The 24,820-nt window shown below is 41.2% G+C and overlaps 1 protein-coding gene across 2 annotated transcripts in view; it reads right to left on the reverse strand.

Annotated features, from left to right (window-relative positions):
- fam189a1 (family with sequence similarity 189 member A1) overlaps positions 1 to 24,820 on the reverse strand; it is a 69,128-nt gene that overhangs the window by 21,021 nt on the left and 23,287 nt on the right. For both annotated transcript variants that reach the window (XM_035627685.2, XM_035627684.2), the window contains exon 2: positions 16,055 to 16,111. In XM_035627685.2, the coding sequence (XP_035483578.2) occupies positions 16,055 to 16,111 (57 nt within the window). The remainder of the gene's footprint in view (positions 1 to 16,054; positions 16,112 to 24,820) is intronic.

The following is a 24,820-nucleotide window of genomic DNA, read 5'->3' on the forward strand; positions in this document are numbered from 1 at the left end:
CTGTCTAATTGAGAATAACAAAGGAAAAATTGAAGTGGTATTGATCTTCCAATCAGACTGACGGTGTGGTGTCACTGGATTTCAAAAAATGATCCGTAAAAACAGCTCACGTGAACAATAATGTCTAGACAAAAGATAGATGCTGGCAACCCAGTCATTAAAACTCACCTCGTCTTTTTATTCTAAACCTGTCCCCATCTGTCTGTGCTGCCACCACCAGCACCGTCACCACCACACAACAGCAGCAGCAGCAGCAGCAGCAGCAGAACAAGCTCATTCATCACCTCTGCTAATTTGAAGAAACACGATTCGGAGATAAGATGAGCATCTGTGTGAGGAAACTGGACGGATGCAGCAGCCAACAGTAATAGGCTCTCACTATAAACCAACAGATAAGGAACACAAACATATCTGATAGAATTATGAAAAAGGAGGAACTTGCGGGTCGTGTATCATCAAGTGACAATTTCAGCAGCACTTTAGGCAGAAATGTACGAATAAGACAAGATAAAACACATTCCATGTTGTTTCTCAGGTTATCACCCCTCAGCAAGAGGCATCACATGTAGAGTAATTCTGTGCAAAGTGCATGTGCACCAATATCTGCTTTTATAATTCCTTTTGCAGTTGCACACAACTGCAAAAAAAAACCAGCCAATGTGTTAGGACACATTATGTTGTTAGGAGAATAATGTGATGTGTCAGCATCAGTGTCAGAAATGAACTACACTCACACTTAACCTTAAATAACCTCGGTGAGTGTAAGCACCAAAGATTATCTGCTTTTGCCTCATTAAGGCAGATGATGAAATGCCAACGTGAAAAACACCATAACATGTTATGCAATTTAGAGAACATCTCTCTCACACAAACCTCACAACAGGGTGACGGGCGTAGGAAATCTTTGGGATTTTATTTTCCCCTCTCTCTGTAGTCGAGGTTCATTGTGTTAAAATTTGTTGACCTTCAGTATCTCTTAAACTCTCCATTCTTGTGCATGCATAGTCTCCATTTTTCAGCACAAACTCAATTATAAACCTGATCATTTTTCCACTTTAACAAAGTATTACAAACACACGCAAGGAAAAATGACACAGGCAAGAAAATCTTAAGGAACAAAGCTACTGTGTCACATTTACATAAACAGCTTTGAAAAGACGTCTTGACCCATGGCCCACCCATTTCCTGGGTTTTTACCAAATGGGGATTGTGTTGAAGGAGAATTTGAAATGTTTGAATCCTCTGGCTGCGGCACAAATTAGTATTTAATCTGCAGCAGTACTGCGACACAACACTATTTATTTTCAATTATCCATGAGCCACCAGAGATGGAAGTAATGCTGTTTTGTTTCTGCTGCTGCTCAGCAGATCACAGACCCTCCGTGTCAGTTTCCCTCTGATACTGTACATCAATGCTCAGGCTCGTACTGAGCCCAGTATAAACATCTGCGAACAAAAGACACTTTAAGGACAGAAGGAGATTATTGGTGAATGTTTATCAGGAGGAAACTAAACGATTTATTGGCATTAGAAGCTTACAGACCTTGTAAACTGTTCTGCTGCTGAACGTAAAGTAAAAATATACTGAAATACACACAACCCGGAGGTTAAGCCACAATCAGTAAAGAACACAACGGCTGCCCTCCTACTGACTTTATAAACACAAAAGAAAAAGCAAATCCACGGCTGCAACAGCTGGTTCCCATTGGTGCCCACTGTTAACTGAGGTCAACTTCTACCTCTCGGCTCCCTCCTCCGACCGAGGGCTGGCATATATTTATGTGTGTGTGTGTGTGTGTGTGTGTTCGGACCTCATCACCAGGATTAGTTGTGATAGGAGCTGAGTGACCCTGAGTTCAGTGCTGGTCCAAATAAACAGTAGAGGTGTTGATACGAACTCTCAGCAGCAGAACCCAGGGGACGTCACAGTAAACCAGATGTAACGACTTCCACAGACTCCTAATCCTGCCGGGGGAGTAACCTCATCACAGACTCACACATCCCTTTATATGCGTGTGCATATGTGTTCAGAGATGTACGCACACACGCACACACACACACACACACACACCCACACCTGCAGAAACCATTAGAAAGGAGATCAGAATCGAAGGATTACCCGTGAGCAGAAATGCAGAAAAGCAAATTTTGTCTAAAATTGAGTTAAACATGACACAAGAATGAAGATATTCCCGGTACAGAATAAAGTTGTTGTTTTTTTATGGCATAGCAGAGGGATCGGATAAAAAAAAAATTCACAAGCTTCTGTTCAGGACACGGGGGGGATATGAAGTGGTAGATAAAGCTGCGTGTAATATTTTCACAGTGAGATAATGAAAGTAAGATAGGGGTCCGTCAGCACACTGTCAGCAGAAGACGCACAACTCAGTACGCAAGACGTTACTACAGACATCACAGCGTCACAACTAGCCTAAAGGTTGTTTCTGATTTTCCTGCTGACTACAGTACATCTAATATTCCAGGGAGGTAGTTTGGTTCCACTTTAGGTGTATAATCAGAGAGGAGAGCGGGAAAAATCAGCCCACATCTCCTCTTGACTTTCTAGGGCTTTGATGTGCAGTCAAATTGACAGCATGTCAGACTGCATCTCCACAGGATGTGATGGATTAGTTCCTGCGCTTGGAGACATCATGCGGAAGTTGGAGTCCAACACCTTCCACTGGCAGAGTAGACTCGGATTCCTGGACACCAGTCACGCTGAACTACAACTTAACGTTTCAGTCCATTTAGAATTTAACCTTTTGACTTTTGAATAAAAGTCCAAACATCCCCACGAGGGGAGCAGAGATAATAAGACAGTTGGACAGACAGTACTAGGGCATGCAAGGGAAGTGGGAGTGCTCCTTGTAAGGAGGTAGAGGAATTCATCTCCATGCCAGTGCTCACACTTATTGATTAAAAGAGACCATGAAAGACAGTATCACCCGGAGGGTCAGTGGCTGATTAACCTCCACTTCTCAACATTTTAATCAACCACTGACCTCTAATGAGCTCAAACAAGGAGGCGCTGCCTTCTTTGCCCCCCCCCCCCCCCCGGGCTCTTGTTGGGGGGCTGCTGTGATGAGACAGGTCTGTAATGAACATGGTCCTGGTCGACGCTGGCACCACACAGAAGTACAATGGGAATTTTGTCAAACACACACTTTGCTCGTAGTGCTTCATTAAAAATCGAGGATGACGTCTCCCCGAGTGAGGACTCTGTGAAGTCGTCTGCTCCACAGGCTGGGATATGTGACTGTAAACAAACAGATCCGTCAGATCTCTTGTTTAAAAGGAAACAAACTGTGGTTCCTCTGATTACAATTGAGAAAATATGGCAAACGTTATGTGGATTGTGCCGGAACGTGGCAGCAGCAATCCAACAACACCACCGCACATTTTTTATAATCTGTCTAAAACTATCTCCTGACTTAAACTGAGTGTTTTCTGTCTCTTTATATCTTATATACCCTAACCCTCTTTTTATCCTGTTTATTAGCCACATGGCAACATGACTCTGTCCATGGTACTGTCGGTCCATCGCTTTGGTTCAGACCGAAATATACCAATAGCAATTGCATGGATTGCTATGAAATCCTCTACAGACGTTCATTGTCCCCAGAGGATGGCGTCTACTGATTTTGATAATCTTTTAAAAATCTGTCACTGGTTTTTAATGTTGTGACAGACTGGTGTGTAAGAAGTGGTTCATTCTGAGGCAGTAACGTGGTTCAAGACTTAAGTGACTAAGTGAAAAAACACGGCGATCTGCCACAACATTTACACCACACATCGCTTTTAGTGCAGTGGCTGAGTGGTACGGTATACTGCTTTATTTAGCTGCTCCACATCTTTCAATATTTCAAACTTTGTAATTTGCAAAAAACGTTTTGAACAATTTCCAATGGAACTTCAATTCAACTTCCTCAAATTTGTCGTATACAGCACTGCGGTACAGAAACATATATTGTAAGTCTTAGCCAATGTTTTTTTTTCTCCTGTTTGCTTTTGCATGTTTCGCCATAAGTATTATGAGTCTATATTTAAAAAGGAAAAACTAAGCTGAAGAAAATTACAATCCAAATACTCTACTTTCATATTTCTATTTTAGACTGTAGCAGAGCAGCGGGACCTGAGCTCTATAACCATCCACTGAAACACCTCTGCTGCTGCTGCTGCTGCTGCTGCTGCTGCTGCTGCTGCTGCCGCCTGGATCATGCTGCTCTCGCTCCTGTGAGCCATCAGATAAGGGGGTCTATCTAATTCATATTCTAATTAATGTGGAGCCACACTTCCTGTTTCTCAGGGCCTTAGGGGAGGACATCATTCATCAGGCATTATCTCGAGCCGAAAGGTTCCTGTTCGCCCAGCCAACTGTGCTCTTTTCACACTCTGCCCAGACTTTCTCTCGCACTCCGCTCATCCCTTTGGCCGATGTCACTTTGAACGTATGTCACCGTCCACGTATTAAGAGAATGTAGAAGAGGGTTATTGTAGGTGTGTGTGTGTGTGTGTGTGTGTGTGAGTGGTTTTATATGCTGAGAAAAACAATGAAGTAAACAAAGGAGATGAATTGAGAGAAAGATGGAGACGGCAGGACGGAAAAAGCTTCCCAAAGTGCCTCGGGGGACACATCTTTTAGTCTATGTGGGAAACAGAAGAGTGGATCATTTGTTCTGTTTCTCGCCGTGTGGAGCCAAGCACTTCTCATATCTGTGTCATTCTGTTGATTTACAATTCAGCTCTTTCAATGCCACTGTGTGAGTTGAATGAAAATGAGGTTTGCTGCAGAGTTTGATGCACAATGAACACACCATATAGTTTAAGCATCGTTGCTCTGTAGATTTATGGGGAAGATTAGGCAGTGATGAGATACATATACATTTTTTAGAACTATGTTGGTTGAAAAAGGTTTTAAAAAATTAGTCTGTCACACCTTCAATTTAAAATTTGGTGCAATGATTGGACATTAATAGCCTTTTGTACTTGCAGTCCAAATAACGAACCACAACAAAAAAGGCAGGAGACTTTTTTTTTGCCATTTACAATTATTATTTACAAACCTGCATATCTGTCACTGGGGTTTTCATGAGTGTCTGGAGAAAATTCACAGGGATGGTTTACAGGTTTGTTTCAAGCTGAACCACACTGTTCCCTTTGTAATTAAACCCACACCCACTAATTAAAGTCTTCTTTCTAGGAAACACAATACAGAGATGTAGTCTTTAATCAAAAATATGTATGAAAATCGTGCTGTGTATGTATAAAATTACAAAAAAACGTTCCACTAAAGATAACTGATTTTAATGTTGGGGCTGATCATTGTATTTATGTGGCCTGTTTTAAAGAGTTCATTAGGAAGCTTCATGACTGTGATTTACAACTTAATTAGTATTTTCAATTACTTTCAATGGATAAAGCTGTTTTAATGTCTGGGCAATCTTTTCCAGAGTTTGCCGTTATGCACATATGAAGAATGCAGTAGGATATTGTTTGCGTCAGACGCGTGGCGCTGTGAATCTTCTGGATATTTCTTGCTGTATTCTCACAAACGTTTCCAGACATTTGCGTTCTCACATACAGACTCTCTGGAAAAGTTCCGTAAAAATGTCCAGACTTCAGTACATGTCTGAAAACAGACACTGAACAATGTCTGTTGCCTCACCGCAACAAAGAAACAAACAACAAAATGGTCTCTTCCAATCTGTAGACAAGATATTACCTTTGAAACACAGAAGAGTCAGAGTTGGCATTAGATCAAATTGAACGCAAACTTCCACACTGAGCCAAAATTAACTTCACGGTTTAATAAAGGATGCTGAAAAGATGCAAAAGGGTGTTGCCTAGCAACAGGAAAATATATTTTTTCTTGGCTGAGGATTTGAGAAAATGTATCAAAAACAAACCTAAAGCTTCTGTCTCTGTCTTTGTCCTTGTGCCTACACTCGCAGTCTCTCTTGGTATAAATCTTCCTCTCGTACGTTACTGTTTATTTTCCCTCCACCATGTAAAATAGATAGATGGAAGTGACTGAATACCAATCACACAGCTCTGGGTGGGCCTGCTGGTGAAACTTGAGTGAAATAAAAAGCTTTATGGAAGGAAAGAAGGAAGGAAGGAGAGGAGCGTGAGGTCTTTACTACTCTTAACTCATCCCACGTGGTGTTTGTTAAATTCACTAAAATACGTCGGCTTCCAGCTGTTTTCTATTGCAGGTTTAAATAATAAATACTGTGCAACAAGCCACCTCAGAAATTATCTTTCAGTCCGTCCAAAATGTGCAACATCATTAGACAAAGATTTGATCATTTCAAGTAAACACAAAGTTTAATCAAGCGGGGTCTAAGTAAAAGTGCTCGGATCCAATCCACCAACCATCGCTGAGAGGCTGAACTGTGTTGCTTGACTAAAAGAAGCGTTTCCTATCTACAGGTGTGCTGGGAGGCCAATGAGTGGATATTTTGAGATATTGCAGACCAGGCCAGCTCTCATTTCAGGGGCTTCTCTTCCTTCTGCTCCCCTGCCAGCTCTGAGATAACGCTTGAAATAGGAGAAAATAAAATCTAACCATACAATCATAAATGGCCACAGAGAATGTGTGAATGGGAGTAATCCCACCCCAAAGCTATTTTTGAGTGTTTTGTCTATGTTTGAAGTCGTGCAATGTTTTCTGCTCATTTCAGTTTTCTTTTGTTCAATCCCAAACACCACCCTCCACCCCGTGCTCCTCAGCTCACACATTCGCACACGTATGCACTTTTGTTTTGATCTCTCGCTGTCAGTCTGACACACACACACACACACACACACACACACACACACACACACACGCACGCTTCTTGTCTCTCAGTTTTCCTTTAGCAGCTCCTGACAGGTGATCCTGCGGGGCCCATCTCAGTTGGCAGTGGATGTCTCTCCCACTAAAGCCTCTCCATCTGGGTCAAGTCACAGAATAACAGGCCTCTAAGGAGGGGGGAGACATGATGCACACACAAATGCAAACACAGAGGCTGATCGGGAATCAGCATGCAGGAATATTTGTTAAAATATGTGAAAGTATGTGTGCATCATGGCATGTGCCTAAGTGTTTGTGTTATGCAGCTCAGTTCACTTTGTCTGCATGTGCCGTGCATTTGTGCGTCTTCATATTCAGTTTAATGACAGCACAGCTCACCGCTTCCTGACTACACACGACGGCACACAGCAGTAAAAGAATCAGCATGTGCCGTGAACTGGAGTCTTCACTTCCTTCCCGTGGTACAGTTTGAATTGAAAGAGTTGTACTGATGCTCCAGAGTAAGAACAGTTGAATAGCATCGGGTTGACTGTTGCCAAAAAGAAATTATAAAATGAATAATTTGAAAAGGGAGAAAATGTGTGCTTGCCCCCAGCTGGCAGCACAATAACTTTGACAGATGGAATATAAAAGAAGCAAACATTTTTCTGCTTCTCTATCAAGAAAAAAAGAGATTCCTTCTATGAATATGTTCGGCATTTTCATAAATTTATAAGCTACATAACCATGAATTTTATTGATAATGAAAAAGAAATTGAGAGTTTAACAAGCCTGAACATAATTATTTTATAAACTCATGAAGGGCATATAATGGTTCTGCTGTTCCAGACACTCACAGCAAATCACAAGCATTTTTCACATAGTGGCATTCAGTGTTCATACGGAGACAGTTTGCCTGTTTAATAAGTAATAACCACGTGTCATGACATGCAAAACCTTCGGTCAGGAAGTTTTAAAACAGTGCATGATATCTGATTTGACATTATAGGATACCAGTAAACAAGATGTATATGATACTTACATCATAGGTTATATAATGAAATATTGCATCTCATTCCATTTGACGTTTATGAGTTGCTCCGATATCAATGCAAACCTTGACTTATAGTAAAATAATCAGTTTCTTCAGGATTGTTTGTAGCTTTGCTGTTCTACTCTCACCAGTCTCACAGGAGCTTTACTTTATTCATCATGAACAATAAATTTGTGACAGATAAAAAACAAACTTCAGCTGCAATATTCATTTACACTGAGCTTTCAGCTTTCATTTTCTCTTGTCAGCGATAAAGAGGGAGAGAAAGTCAATGTTGCTATTCATAGTGTGGTGCCTTCACGGTGCAGCAGTGGTTTGTGTGAAATGTCCCTTTATACATGTGTCTGCTCAAAACTAAATGCTCCTCTGGAGTCTGGAACTGGAGTAAAAATCTAGCTCATGCACCCAAAAACTGACTCCGCCATCCATACATTCACAAGAAGTTATGCAGACATGGAGGCATGAATCATGCACACACATTTATGAGCAAAAACAAGAGCACACACTTAAATCTACACTGCAAACACAGATTCTCTCAGTCTCCGCTTTTCACATCCCCATCTTCACCTCCTTTTCAACTTTATAAAAATGTTGTTGCCAAAATTACACAACAATATTCAAAACTATATCTTATCATGAACATTGAATTGAACATTGAATCAGTTAAAAATCAACAATACCAAAAACGTATGAATACGACGAGAGTGTTCTGGTGGTGGAGGGACAGTGTTGGCTCAACTAGTTCCTACTCAGCTGGGAGCCAACTAGCAAGTGGTTGTGAAGCATTTCACAGAAGCAGTGAAATGAAAGATTCACGATTTTTGCAGATGTATTATAAAAACAGTGGTCAGGTGCACGTGTTGGAAGCTTTAATCTTTTCACCTGTTCACTGCTTCCTTCTGAATGCGTTCCCAGTGTTAGTGATTTGGGACTGGATCTAAAATGTGATAAGAAGCTTCAGCAGTCAAGTGAGTTAATCAAATTGAGTGGATATCTTCTAAATCCACAGCCTTTTTTTTAGCACAGAATTCCCTGTTTTAATCACTATCCTCCCACTGCAGCTCAGCAGAGAAACACAGAGATAGAGAAAAGTCTGTTACTTTGAAAGATACCAACTTGATTTGATTAACTCTGACTGCTGAAGCGTCACATCAGGTTCAGCTAAATGTTTCAATGAGGTCAGGATTCCGAACATCCGACAGTGCTTTCTCCCTAGGTTTTCTACCCGTGTGCGCTTTTGCCATGTCCTCACGCTGCTCTTCACCCCGACGGTGTGTGTGCTGCTGCCTGGCCGTAGCTTCCGGTTCCATCACTCACCTGCAACTCATTCATCAACGGTGCTCAATCTCCACTACTCCGCCAGATCATAAGCCCTGTGATTAACTCTGCAGCCAACTTTGCCTGATCACTTTAGTGATCTTGCTTTTCCAAAAGCACTTGCCTGCTCTCTTGTTCCCTAACCACTGTGTCTCCTCTGTGTGCTTCCAACCATCACTGCTGTGCAGACTCTGGCGCCAAATGTCATCACAGGCGCAAGATGGCAGCGCTACTAGATAGAGAGATATCTTGGCTTCATTTTTGTACAGTGGGAGGAAGCAGAGACACACTGCCATTGTTGTATTGTTGTCATGGTGGCTGATTGTTTTATCTTCCCTCTTTCAGCTGTAAATTGACTCGACTGTTCTTATACCGAATGAGGTCTGAATTTTGTCCCCTATCACTTACTGTACATTGAGTATAGCATTATTTCATAGTTTAATTCACTAAATATAAGTGAAATATATGAGTAAATACCGTATAACAGGCTTATTTTCAGACAAAGACGTGTTTCCATAATGAATAAAAAGTATCATATCCTTCACGATCAAACAAAGTAAAGCAGCATTTTATTATATCTTCTGTGTTTATGTTTGACTTTTTCGCCCTGGCATTTCTGATGTCAGTATTAGTAGAAAAATTACGATGCTGATGACCATTACAAGTTATTGCTATTAAGATGGTCGAGTGCCGGCCCTCACTTCATTTGTGTGCTTGCTTCAGACCTCAGAGGTCAAAAGTGTGTTTACGGTTGTTTCGTATAGCCAGTAACAAAGTACAGGGGGAGTCTTCAGCAGCTACACAGTATAAACCACGTCTGCCAGAGCTGTAGAGTAGTGGCTGTAGTCATGTCGCAGTATCAACTCACTCAGCTGTGAAGTATGGCTGACAGGATTGTGTGCAGACCACAATTACATCTCGAGTCCCTGACAAGTGACCACAGAGCACTAGTTGTTCAGTCAACTGTGGAATATAAACTGGTGGACCTTGCCTCTAATGCCTCCATTTGCTCAAAACACACTCACGGCAATGTCACACACAGCTCGAACCGTTTGCTATAGCAAGAGATTGTCAGCAATGTGACAGGAGGGAGGGAGAGAGAGAGAGAGAGAGAGAGAGAGAGGGAGGGAGAGAGAGAGAGAGAGAGAGAGGGAGGGAGAAAGAGAGAGAGAGAGAGAGAGAGAGAGAGAGAGAGAGAGAGAGAGAGAGAGAGAGAGAGAGAGAGAGAGGGAGGGAGAGAGAGAGAGGGAGAGAGAGAGAGAGGGAGAGAGAGAGAGAGAGAGAGAGAGAGGGAGGGAGAGAGAGAGAGAGAGAGAGAGAGAGAGAGAGAGAGAGAGAGAGAGAGAGAGGGGGGATGTTCTATTGTGCTGCTTAATAAAAGCCGAAAGAAGACCGTTTTGTGTGTGTGTGTTTGTGGTCTGAATAACTGTAGCTACGATTTTATCGTGAATGTATGTTGTCAATGTGGCATTTGGAAATGTGGGAGAGTTTTTATTTAGGGACTGAACAGAACAAAACAAAACACAGATGGAAAAAAAAAACTCCCACATTTCAGACTGTTAGACCTTCAAGGGACACAAATGGCAATTTATTAAAAATCCTTGATATTGAAAAATCAACTGTGGCTTCAGACCCATTCGCAAATACGAATTACTCCGACAATGCCAGGCTATAATTAAGTAAATGAGGACTACATTTTAAGTGCAACGCTCTTTATGAAATGCACAAAAGCTAACAAAAAAATCGTACATGGACAAATAAAGTCTGGAGTGGCCATAGCTGCAGGCAGCAGAAGGGACTGCGGGGACAGATTCATGGGTTTTGTCACTGCTGTTCCACAAGAAACCAACTCTCTCTTTGTGTCTGGTAATCATCCAGGCCCCGCTGAAACTCTGCGAAGCAAAGCTCATCCGCCTGACACTTAGAAAATGTTTGCAGGTAAACACATGATGACATTAAGAAATTAAAATGCATCAATAGCTTGGTTGTTTGCCTGTTTTAATGTGCAAGGCTGACGTAATGAATAATGCAGCACTGTAACAATGATCGTCTTATGTGTTTTATTCATATTAGCAGCATACTATCAGCAACATCACTATAAATAATCAGGGATCATTATGATCAAAAAACACTGAATACTAAAACCTGCATGGAAATAGCCCAGATAAAGGGGGGGGGGGGGTGGAGAGGACATTTAAATGATTTAGGATTAAGGAGGACTCCATCTTTGTCTGTCTGGGGCAAAAAAAACAGCAATAAGTTGGACCCCTTATAGCTGGAGCAGACTGGGAAAACACACACACATACAGACAAACCAATCCCTGATTGCCACAGAGCCAGGAACAGAGGCTGCTGATGGGCGAATTTCACTCCTAATTACAGAATTACTTTGTTACATTTAGTTCTGTATGAAAAATGCTCATCCAACAGAGCTAAATTGGGGTGGACAGACCGAGCATAACTGTTCTGATGCACAGCCTATTGCCACACACACACACACACACACACACACACACACACACACACACGCACACACACACAGTGTAGTTTTGATTTTTTGTTGTTCCAGAGTTTGGTTGTAAATCTTTATTTCACCAGCGTAGAGAATTCTGTTTCCCTGTTGCAATCAGTCAGTGTGCCATCTATTTCTCTCTCGCGCTCCCTCTCTCTCTCCCTCTCTCGCTCGTCCTCGCTCATGCAGTAATATTTATGGTCCGTCAGGGTCACAGGCTGTCACAGAGTGCACCTCATAAACACTCTCACCGATGTCCTGCTGGCCCCACTGTTATGTGATCGTAATGGAAAGTCTGCAGTTATGATGATGCTGTTAGTGATTTGTGTGCATAGTTAGCTCGATAGCTGGAGGTGTGGAGAGCAGAGGTGTGTGTTTATATGCATCTTATAGTTTCAAAAAAATGGGAAGCCGCTGCCCTCATAACTATGTTGTGGGCACAAGGTTTGTGTGTGTGTGTGTGTGTGTGTGTTACGGGCAGACAGCAGTGTTGTGTTGAGCAAATTTTCCCTGGACTCAGATTTATCCCCAGGAAGCCTTCAACCATCAGTGTGTCGCTGAAATGGCACCTTAAATCACACACACTTCTAAAATAAACAGTCACACACACACACATTTGTCAAATTAAGTTCAACCAGTAGGGACGTCTGTCTTGACGGGTGACGCGCCTCATGCATGCCAAATATTTCTCCACTGCCAGTCAGTCATGTGAATTGCCCAGCATTTATTCCACAATAAATGAATGCACATCCATCAGTTTCTCTTAATTTTAATCTTTTTTAGCAAAACGTAACCTTGCTACCAAGTATATACGGTACATGCCAATTTTCCCCCCACAGGCTTAATTATTATCTGGCAGAGACAAAAAGACCATACAGTTGTTCATATTACTTAATTCTTTAATCGGATTAAGATTGAATTGTTATTAGAAAGATGCAAAGGAATACTCAATGAGACAATTTATTTGCAGAATTTAATGAAGATAAATATAGTTTATTTTGAAAGATGATACATTCAAATTTTGTGAGAGAACTTGAATGTATCATGTACAAGATTTATATTGACTGGAGATTGTCATGAAAAATATTTAGTTTTTCTATCTTGTAATTGATATATTTTGATCAGTTTGAGATAAATAAAGATAAATTGTATGACTTTAATCTGTCAACTTCTTTCCTTGAAAATACTATGATGCTACAAATACAGAAGTTGCAGTTGAAGATTCCTGAGACAGAAACTATTTACTGCAGACTAACGGTGTTGTTTCCCCACAGGGCAAACAAGGACTTTCTGCCCTCCAACTCTGTCTCCGAACTGTCTTTCTTTCTCTAAACACATCATCCATCACAGTCACAGACAGCAGAGGACTGCAGGTAGTCTTGTCTTTCTTCTGGCACTGAGTGATACAGCGTAAATCTGCCGTGGCATTAATGCAGCAGACTAGACGTGATAGAAAACCGCAGTGTTTATTAGCAGTTTGAGATAAGGTGGCAGAGGAGGATTTGAGGAAGACATGGACACTGTGCGTATTCTATTCCACCGAGCACAATATACAGTATCAAAGAATCTTTCATCTGCAGTTAAGTACGGGGGAAGTTTGGGGTCAACAGACTTTCATATTCAACGAATCTTCTCTCTCCACAATTGAACCTGTTCTTCCACTCTGGCTTACACATATCCCGTCTCCAAGCATCCAAACATTGCATGGTCTTGACTGCAATGTGTCAGAGCCATAGTTGTTGCACAAGCTTTCTTCTCTATACCCGCTCTCACGTTTTCTATTTATAACCCATATCTGTCTCTCTAATACTTCAGGAAAAACACCAACGTGTCAGAATATAGACTGACCCAAAAAACATTTTGTAAGATGTCAAAATATGGAAAGATCGTTGCATCTTGCATAAAGACTGAGGTCATGAGATAACAAGGGAATCAGTGCAGACTCCATACACTCAGGTACAAATAAGACAAACAAGATAATTGTGATCTGTAAAGGTTCTGCCATGCTGGAAGGTGAATTTAAAATGCCATATGAAAGAGAAACAACAGTCCATCTGCACATTTAAAAACTGGAAACTTCAACTATTTTTACATAACAATTGAATGGTTATAAAATATATACAGTACTTATTGCAGATTGATCCTGTTGACTAATTAATCAACTAATCAACTAATCCTTTCTGAAATTAATTGTTTCATTAAGTTAAATCCTAACCCGCCAAGATCAGAGACCAATTTCAAATACGTCAGCTGAGAAAAACCAAGTCTTTAATGCTCCTGCTTAAATGGTTTGGAGAAACTCCAATTATCACGGATCACGAATCAGAGCATGGCCATCCACAGTTGGCAGATGGGTTGGTGCAGCACTGCCAGCCGGTGTATTAGTCACCTGCCTGTCAGCGCTGGGTCCAGGCCAGAAAAATGGAAAAGCCTGCCTGTCAGGACTGAACATTCGATACTAGAATAACAGTCATAACAATATACACTCACGAGATATTAGCTTTTAGACCCGTTTGCAGACAAGGAGCAGCGACTGTGGACTGACACCTGTGTCTGTGTTGGCACAGACTTTTCCAGTAAATGGAAACGCTTTTTACGGACAGAAAGGTACGATGATTTAATTATTTTAAAGAGCACAACGTGTGGCCAATTTCAACTCACACCTCAAAGATGGTATATTTCCTTTGATCCCAAAGAACAGGAATGATTCACATCTCGTTCTCTGCGCCAACATTACACAATGAAAGGAAAAGAAAGGAAAGGAAGAGGGGATCTGAATGTTAGAGAAGAGGATGCAGATACTGATAAAACTAGAGAGAGCGAGACAAGTACTATGCAGTGAGAGGGGAGGGGTACCCATTATGTGGTGATGCTGCAGGAATGAGATGAGATTATTTATGGCATTAAGAGAGCATGAAATAGACCTGGGCAAGGGGCTTGTAGCTCATGCCGTACCACAATCCGGATCTGTACTTTAAAGGACAGAAGGACTCGTGGAGAGATCAGCTTTCTTTGAGTCTTTGTGTCTTAACACACATGCAGGTAAGGTGTGTGTGGGCTACCATTTCCACTGCGTGACATTTCAGTCAGATTTTAAAGGTTTTGTTTTGACAAATAACAAATGGCTCCCTGGGACTATTGGCAAGACGACAAACCGTTCACCACCCAGCTGCAAAGCAAAACTGCAAGAACAAAGTATTTTTACATGAAAAAAGTGACAAAAAAAACATTTCTAAATCTGATTTTGAAAAAGTCCTTCACTTTTACTCATATTCATAGTTTTAAGAACGAATGGTTTTCATTATCATTTTTATCTGAGAGTAGATCCCAGATGTCAGACACTGTACTGTTAAGAAATATTGTGGCTCAGGAGCAATATGTGTGATTGAGAGGCAAATTTTTTGCAATAATTGGAACATTAACAATCAATTAAACTAAATAAAGAATTTTATCACTTTTTATATAGTTATATATTATAAATATGATGAATTAGTTAATCTGTGTTTATCAGTGATGTTGAACTAATCCATTCACGTGGCATTATCCACAAAACCAAACCAAGGTGCCTCCATGAATCGAACTATCCTAGTTCCTAGTTAAGTTACAATCCATTTACACGCTAGAAATACTTTTTTTAAAAGCGATTAATTAATGCAAATAGCTACCGACTCTAACATAAAGCACCTTAAGCCCAAAATGTCACTTTTAGTTGTTTGGGCCCAGGTCCAACATGCTGCGATCTGAGTTCAGACCGTGCTGCATACATGGCAGCACAAAGCTTTCGAGTCAGAATGATGCTATTAGGTTTTGAACAGAGTATCAACAGTTCAACGATTTTTCATCTGTGCAGGCAGATACAAGAAAACTGAGAACTGAAAAGCCTTTGACCAGGTCAGCGGCTGTGTAAACACTTACACAACTTGAACTCTGATTCAGGGATTTTAACACAACCTGAACATGCCCCAAGGTTGAAGCCACGTTCGCAGACAGTTAGTCTCTGGGGCTGCTCAAGTGTGATCACAAATTAGCTTCAGACTTTTCAACACTCTGAGACAGCGTTGGTGAGACTCTGTGTATTTAAAAAATCTAAGATTTGATTAGTTAGAAAAATGTGAGGATTCATTTGCATGTTTTTCTGGTTTGCTATAGAATCTCAGGTAATAATCAGGAATTAATGATCCCCCATGCTTTGTTATAATTTGTATTATTATAGTATATATGTACATGTGGTCATAAATAGAAAAAAGCATTTGTTTTAGGATGTCAGTAGTGTCTCACACACCATCATATCTCCATCAGTCACATGATGGCAATAAAATACTCCCTCGTGGGTTTTATTGCTTTGTTCAGGGTTGTCAGATTAGCGGCTGAGTGTTGGTGCTCAGAGGACACTCACCACAAGAGAGAGCGGCCTCTTCCATGACACCACTCCGATCAGTCCAGAGAGCAGCACCTGGCAGAGACAACACAAAGAAAGATGCTGTAAGAGGTGAAAGATACAAATGAAGATAAACGAACTAAGAGAAATTTCATTGTAATATAATCTGGGGTTTTTTTGGTGTAGTTTTGGTCAGTTTTCCTTTAAGAATAATATCATTGAAATCACAAAGTTATTACCAATCTGGGAAATTAGGCAGTCAGATGATCAAACATCTTTTTAATCTTCTGTGCTTGACATGTGGACATTGGCTATGGCAGCTCCCTCCCTTTGAAATTGTTTTCAATCTATAATACATTGACAAATCTACAGGTCATCTAGATTAACCATCTGCGGATTTCCTTTATGCCTTTGTCCAATTTAAGCAGCGTGACTCTACAGATGGCAAGGTCAAGTCTGACAGTCGCTTGTTCCATCATCAACTCCAGACTGAAATATATCTCAACAACAGACATGTATGCTCATCTCAATATGAACTGTGAAAACTTTGGTGATTCATTAACTTTTCATTTCGTGAACCAACTGTTCCAATTTGCAATTTGACCAATACTTTACTTTGGTTTATGACCCGCAAATCTAATGACATTTCCATCAGCCTCAGCTGTACTTTGTCCTCATTGGTTCCACTGATTATTTTCCATTTATCTTGGAATGACTAGATGTGATTTTGTAGTTTCAGCTGGTTAATAACAGAAAATGTAAAGCATAGGGCTCTTCTAGGACTGTGTGCATAGGTGTGACGCCACTTCTTTTCTAAAAAATACTCCAATGTGTTCCCAGCTTCATGTAAGTGTGATTCAGTCCTTACACAACCTGATCCCCCATACAGTAAACTGTGCTTACTTCTCATCTCCTTTCGCTGATGCCAGGTACTGAAATGAGCTGGAAAAAAAGTCCACATTTCTTGTCCCACGAAAACCTTTATATATATATATATATATATATATATTTTTTTTTTACACAGATTCTTTTGTTATATTGTATGATGTTCCAAAAAAATAATCAGGTGTCATGGCACATTGTTCTCAGTATTTGTGCAGCTTGTAAAGAGGTTGATGTAATGTTTGGATTGTTTATGCTGTGAGTATAAGGAAAAGGCCTCGAACATTTTATAGATTTTTAGTCCAACAATTCAGAGCCGGTTATGCAGAATACAAATAAAAACATAGGCATTGGTATTGCACAAAATACTGTATGTGCAAAATGTAAACCCCCATGATTAGATTAGCACTGACTTGCTCTTCAGATTGTGTGCTCCATCTACCTGGAACCAGTTTCCCTGAAGCTTGATGTCGAAATGAAACAATTCAAGATATCTGGACCCATCTTGCTGTGAAGTCTGTATTTCCCTCTTCTGTTTTTTTAAAAGAAAAAGAAGAGATACCTGATTCAATTTGTATTCGTGAAAACACCCAACGGTTTTCCCTGCCTGCTTCACTCCGGGTGTGGTGTTGCACTTTTACGGTACTCTCTAATGTAGATGTGAATTCCTGTATGATTGTGAACAAAGGGTACTCGTAGCCTCCAGTGCTCTATTCCTCCCTGGTCGCTCGCTGCCTTTCATCCTTCTTCACCCTCCATTAACCACCAACATGCTCTTCCCATTTTCCCTCCTCTCCTCCCCCCTCCTTTCTTCACTGACTTTCTTGATGTCCACCATCTTTCCCTTTCCAATTCCTCCCCACACCACACTACCCCCCATCTCTGTATTTCTTGCTCCTGCTCTAAACACACACACACACACACACACACACACACACACACACAAACACACACACACACGGTCACTTTCACTTCTCCCTATATCCAACACTCTCATTTCCATTTCCCTCTCCATCTTGTTCCAGTTTTCCACTTCTTCACTCACCTTGATACTCACATGACCTGGCGAATGAGGGGGTCAGTATTTCACACACACACACACACACACACACACACACACACACACACATACACACACACACACACATAAACACACACACACACACACACACACACAAGCACACCACATGCAAGTTCTTATTGCCAGGAAAAAATAATAGATGCTTTCATACATTGCTGTAGACCCATGCATGAGACCCAATTATCATCAGCGTTTAGCGTGCCCTCCTCCAAAAAATTGTCAATCCAACACTAAGACGTGTTTTAGACTATTGTTTAAATGATTGTTTTTGGACAACAAAAGAGTTGCATGTAAGATGTAAAGGAAATTGTGTTGCAAATATGATATATTTGCGTTTTGATAGTAAAATTATACAATTACCCCATATTTATTATTATATAATCATACAACATAAATATGTGTTCCGGGTTTTAAATTAGAGACTGAGATGTCCGCCAGGTCATGAACTCGTTTTCATTATTGTCATGCAGTAGCAGTCATGCTGATAGAACCAGAATAAAGGCTGCATCCATTCTAGTCGATGTGCCAATGTCTGCTCTCTTTTATTATTCCGCTCTCTTTACAAGCTGGGTCTATATTTCCAAGAGTAGTCTGCTCTGAACCATGAAATTCACTTGTGAATGTATATAAACGACTTGTTTTGTAACTTGTGAAGCAGGAGAGTGAGTGTTACTGTTTTTGTAAATAGACACTATTCAGCATGAAGTGCAGTGCAGTTAATTAAAAAAATTGAAGAACATCCACAAACTAAGTCTTCCTGAGGACAAGAAGCTTGCATACGTTTCTTTTTCCAGTGGAATTTGGAACTGAGACAGAGATGTACAACCAAAGTGAGTGGACATCTGACTGACTGTGTTTCTGTGCACCATATGGACGACGACTCTATTCAAAGAGATAAAGATCTTTTTTTTAAAGAGACGTGTACAAAAAGTAAACATGCGTTCAAACATGGACATTCACACTTAAATCACAGACATACATTGTACATTTTTTACATTTAAAGGAAAACATGTCCAAGTGCGATAGTTTTTAAGTTAAACCTTTCAAAATGTTCCAGTGAAAAAAAGAGAATGTTGCATTATATTGTACGTTTAGCTCTACAGGTGTCTACTGTGTTCATTACTGCTACAAACTGCATCAGGCAGCAGTCGGCTGAGGCTTGTGTTACTGCACACACACACACACACACACACACACACACACACACACACACACACACTGGTGTCAGGCTCTGCTACAAGTCCAGGGAAGTTGTGTTACTGTCACAAGGCTCACGCTCTCTCTGACAGTAGGGAGCAAATGCATAAAGGCTGTATTGAGGTCATATCCTAGTTCAGTTCATGGTTATTTTCCCAACTATTTCTCTCTCATAGATTTTCATGCCAGGTACCAACCTGTTCTTCACAGTTTTCTTTACTCAACACTAAAGGAATACAAGTATAGAAATCAAAACATTTTGGAGTCAAATATTTCAAGTGAGGTTCATGTGAAGCCCACAGTGATCATATGTTTTCCCGCCATATTTTACTGCGCCACATCTCACTCTTTTATATTATAATTCTTGATATGGCAGAGTAGTAGTGTTCTTTTGACTCATTGTGAGGAAGAGTAAAGAAACATATTTAACAAGTGCACCTTTCCCCCAGCCATGTCGCATTGTCGCGCTATCAAGGATGAAATCGTACGCACGCACGCACACGCACGCACGCACACGCACGCACGCACACACACGCACGCACACACACACACACACACACCGTGTTGAGTCATCCCCACCACTGCAGCAGAGACTGCATGTAAGTGTGGAGCTCTTTCTCTCTTTGTCTGATCCTGCCTTTTTTTTCTCTTGCCATCCTTCCTGTCCCTACATTGTGTTGTACATTGTATGCGTATATGTGGGAAAGTGTGTATGTGTGTGTATGTGTGTGTACCTGTGCGTATCTGTGGTGTCTGTGGTGTGAGGGGGAAATGATCTGAGAGCAGGAACCATGTGATAGCTTTGCTGGCTGTCGGTCACTGGTGGCTTTTCCCCTTGACTGCTCCCAGAACAGGATTAACATGCAATACAGCATTAGCCACTGAAACCTGGTTAGCACCCCCCCCCCCCCACCCCCCCACCCCCACTAACATGCAGAACAGAATGATGATGCATATTTTATGTTTGTATATTCCCAGCTATTCTATTTTATTTTATTAACTGCTGAATAAAAAACACTGACCAATTAAAAAGCTGAGTGAAACAACAGAAACAGGACAACAAACTATAAAATAATCACAAAATTATAAGTTTGAGGCACTGACCCTGATGAAAGGGTATTAGTACTTATATATAGACATATGAATATGGGATTGAGAACTGTTAGCAAAAAAAGTTGGGGCTTGGCTTTTCACAGCACTGGATCAGAGGAGGCAGCATGAAAGTATGATTACTTTGATACTACACAGCCTTTTTAGAGCTGACATTTGATTTGAAGGCCCAGCACAAAGCAATTAATAAATATAAAAACCTAAAATTCGCGTCTTTTACAGATCGGCAAATTTTCGGTTGCAAAGTCAGTGTGAAAAGGTTGAACTGAAACTGGTCATGACGGACAAAAGGCACGTGAGCCCTGCTGGATCCATGGAGCCCAGTGAGCTGCCACAGCAAATTCCAGCCATACGCACAACACATTCACAACACGGTGCACAAGCTCAGTACAACAAAACGTGTTTCCACTGAAAGTGTAAAGAGATAAGATACGATGAGATGCACCTTTATCTCTATTCCCATAGGGGAAATTCAAAATCGACACAGCAGCAAATTAATATAATATGTTGACATTTGTTACAGAAAAAAAACTGGGGTGCATGCGTGTGTGTGTATGTGTGTGTGTGTGTGTGTGTGTGTGTGTGTTTTCATCTCTTTTTTTGGAACAATTTGGCAAGGTGTAGTGTCTCAATTTGAATAAAACCAAATAGATTTCATTGGTCATCTCATCTCTTTATTCCTCTCAGGAGCGGAAATAAGGACTGAAGTCACAGCATGTAAGGCAACGCCTATGGTGTGAGCTAATGTGTTGTGATGTTTCTGTCAAATACTGTTGTGACCTAGGAGTGAGATATCTTTAACACATACCGATTCACATACACAGTAGTAATGGTTGACCGTGTTGCTATTTTTATCATACCAATCATACCCCATATATATCATATACCTGAGCCAGGGATTAGAGACACCAGCCCACCCTGGTGAGCTGTGTGAACATCCTTAACAAATCTGACGACCTAGCAGAGGCAGGAGGGGGCGTAACAGTAAAGTCACTTCAGCCTCACGGCAGCACAGGACCAATATGAAACAGGCAATCAGAAGTCAATCAGAACCAGTCAACAGCATCCATCTTTTGAGATTTAAATGGTCACATGAAAAGAAAAAAAAACACTCCAAAAGGGGAACAGTGGAAAGAGAACTTTACATTTTGGATCAGGAAAAATGACCTGAATTCCTTAGAACTTCGGGACGGAGAGAACAGAGCGGAGATACAGGAGATTCCTTCTCCAGGATGGACAGACTTAAAATAGATGTTGTGTATAGAGTAGACCAAATAAAACATGTGAAATCAGCGAATGTGTAAATCAAAATAAATAAAATAAATAAAATAAGTAAAATAAATAAAATAAATAAATAAAATAATAAAAAGAAATGGTGTGCACGAGTTGAAACTGCCACGAGTTCTCAACCTAAATCACAGTCTTGACCTGTTCTTATGCATTTATGCATGGCACCAATCAAAGGAGCCATTACCGAGAATGAGGGTTTAGACAGCAGGCCATTTTTCAAACATCACCACAGCCGAGATGGATGGAGCCGGTGCGGTTGCCGTGGTAACCACAAACTGGCCATCTTCCAGGATCCATAATGACTTCCCATCAGCTGAGAGGAGCAGGGACCCTCGCTGGTTCAGACAGGCTCCATGTTGGAGAAGATGCACAAGAACTTCCCCACAACCCTCATCATGCGGCATGTACACACACACACACACGCTAACACACACACGTCACCATACTGTTGAAACCCGAGTCTACACCTCTCTCTGACACACATAATGCACAAACTGTCCGACTCCCTCTGAGTCGGTTCCCTCCTTTCACTTTTGCTTTATTTCTGACGAGAGAACAAAGTCTTTCTATGGAGTCAACTGTCTCCTCTCAGAGATGTTTTTGTAAAAATCTATCTTACATTTTACTTCCTGTTGAGTCAATTTAGTATTTTAGTTTTTTAAATTTTCTTTTAATTTATGCATATACAATACTACATCTCTCTGATGTGGGTCTGTTTGCCTCTACACTAAATCCTTCACTACTGCCTGGATTGACCGAGGAGCAGCAACAAAAAGGATTTAATTACTTGCGCTGTAAATCCTCCTATTCTTTCAAAACACACAGTAAGAGTCAGTAAGGGAAACAGAAAAGCCATATAACCATATTTTTAGTATTCAAACTGCTAATTAATACTGTCAAGCCAAGGTATCTGAGATGGGATTAGAACGGACTGCTTTGTTTTAATTAGATTCCTACATTGGTTTAATGGAGTAGGATTTCATTCCACACCTCAAATGTACTAACCTTAAGGCCAATATGTGTTAGTGTGTGTGTGTGTGTGTGTGTGTGTGTGTGTGTGTGTGTGTGTGTGTGTGCAGAGCCAGTGCAGGCAGAGCCATACTTGGTCCGCTGATAGTATTTGCGGGTGTGCGTGTACTGTATGCATGTACAAATGAAAGACAAATGAAGGTGAGCTGTAGCATCAGGGACCCGATCTCCTAATGCTTGTGTGACAATTTCAGCTGTAACCTTCAAGCAACCTTTGCTGGCCATGAATGATGGGTGCAAAATGTGTGTGTGAGTGTGAGTGTGTGTAGCCATGTACAACATATACAGCCTGTGTCGCTCAGTAAGTGTGAGCCACAAAGAGCATTTGAAGCCCCGTGGATGAGGTGGTTAATCCGCTGCAGCTTGTCTGCTCAACTGAAACTCCTGCAGACTAAGCTAACACACACACACACACACACACACACACACACACACACACACACACACACACACACACACACACACACACACAGCAGCAGTCCTCCTCCAGGTTCCACTTTCCTTTCCCTTACATCCGTTTCTTACAGTATTCCCATTTCTCTCCACCCACCCCCTGCTTCTCCTTCCTGACCCCTCCCCCCACCTTGTATATCATCACTCCACTTTGCAGCTCAGCAGCACATCGCCGCCGTCACCATGGAAACAGTGGGACAACAGCAGGTTGGATACTGCTGCTGCCTGGAGGCGTGGCATCTCAGCCACCCTCTACTCCGCTCCTCCGACACATGGAGGTCTGCGGTGCCGCTGCAGAATCCATGAATCGAGATAGAAAGATCCCTCTGAATGTGAATCAGTCAGCTGAACAGCTTTTGTTGTACTTATCAACAGTGCTGCAGCCAATACCAATGAGACAGTAGGTCAGCATGACATAAACAGGGGGAATAAAGATTCAAGCATCAAGTTTGATTTAAAAAAAATTTGTTTAGACACTAAACAATTAGTTCCCGGTTGCTAAGCAATACAAATGCATGGCTGTCGCTCTCTATGATGATCACAGATGAATAAGGATCTTATATATTTTAGCTTTTCCTGCTCCAGACTTTTCGGAGCTGAGTAATAATGAGAAAAAAAATAAGAAAGCAAGTATTTGCTCGGCAGAAAAACCATGGTACAGTTCTGAAGAAAGAGTTTTGCACACTGACAAATGTAACTCACATCCTTGCTGCTTGTCTGTGTCATAACTGCAGGTGTTTCACAAACCTAAGATGAAAATGATAATTTGCTTTCTGAAGCGAGATCCCTCCGAGTCCCTGCTTGGTCAGTCACAGTGTTCCTCCAACAAAACGTTCATTTCAGACAAAGTGATTGAAGCAATAGAAGAGAGACCGCTGAGGGTGAAAAACTCTCGACCCGGTTTCTCTGCATCACAAGCATCATCGGTTGTGAGTGAGGTGAGAGAGAGAAAAAAGGAGAAAGAGAGAGAGACAACAGAGAGACGAGAGGAGAGGCTGCTCGGTGACTCTCTGGCTTCCCCTCCTGATTTAGATCACCATCAGACTTTGTATCTGGCACACAGGTCCATCACACATGCACACACACACGTGCACACGCACGCACGCACGCACGCACACACACACACACACAATCTACCACTCCTCATTTAAAAAGGAGCTGCTTTGACTGTGCAACAAATGACATGTATGAAAAAAATGGGGGGAAAAAACCCCACCAATGTTTCCTGTCAATTATCTGGATCTGTTTGCACAGTGGGATCCGACCGGCTTCATCACTGGAATGAAATTCAACGCATGAGTGAATCTTTTACTTCTGGTAGTTAAATCTTCACAGCAGAGGAAATCAGCAAGGAGACACAACAAATTTATGCCGACAGGGTAGACACACTTTACACAACAACAAAATACATTTAAATGACGGACGGATGACAATTTTTCTATTTTGCCCTCCTGATTGTACGACACACGTCTCAGCTTCAGAAGAGATTTGCTCTTTACACGTCACCATGCCAGAGTGTCTATAATTCACCCATGTGCGAGCCAATAAAAATCCCTCAAGGGTCACATAAAACCATTTCCTTTTCATGGAGGCTGAATTGAAATGATGTCCTTCTCGGTCGCAGACTTTTTTGAGTGTCTATCTTGTTTTTGATGATTTCTTTTTGGTGTGACACTCTCTGTTGGAAACGACCTGTCACACCAGAAACATGGGAATAAGTGACACAAAAGAGGAAAACAAAT

The sequence above is a fragment of the Scophthalmus maximus genome, chromosome 4 (assembly GCF_022379125.1).
Source record: "Scophthalmus maximus strain ysfricsl-2021 chromosome 4, ASM2237912v1, whole genome shotgun sequence".
NCBI classification, from domain to species: Eukaryota; Metazoa; Chordata; class Actinopteri; order Pleuronectiformes; family Scophthalmidae; genus Scophthalmus; species Scophthalmus maximus.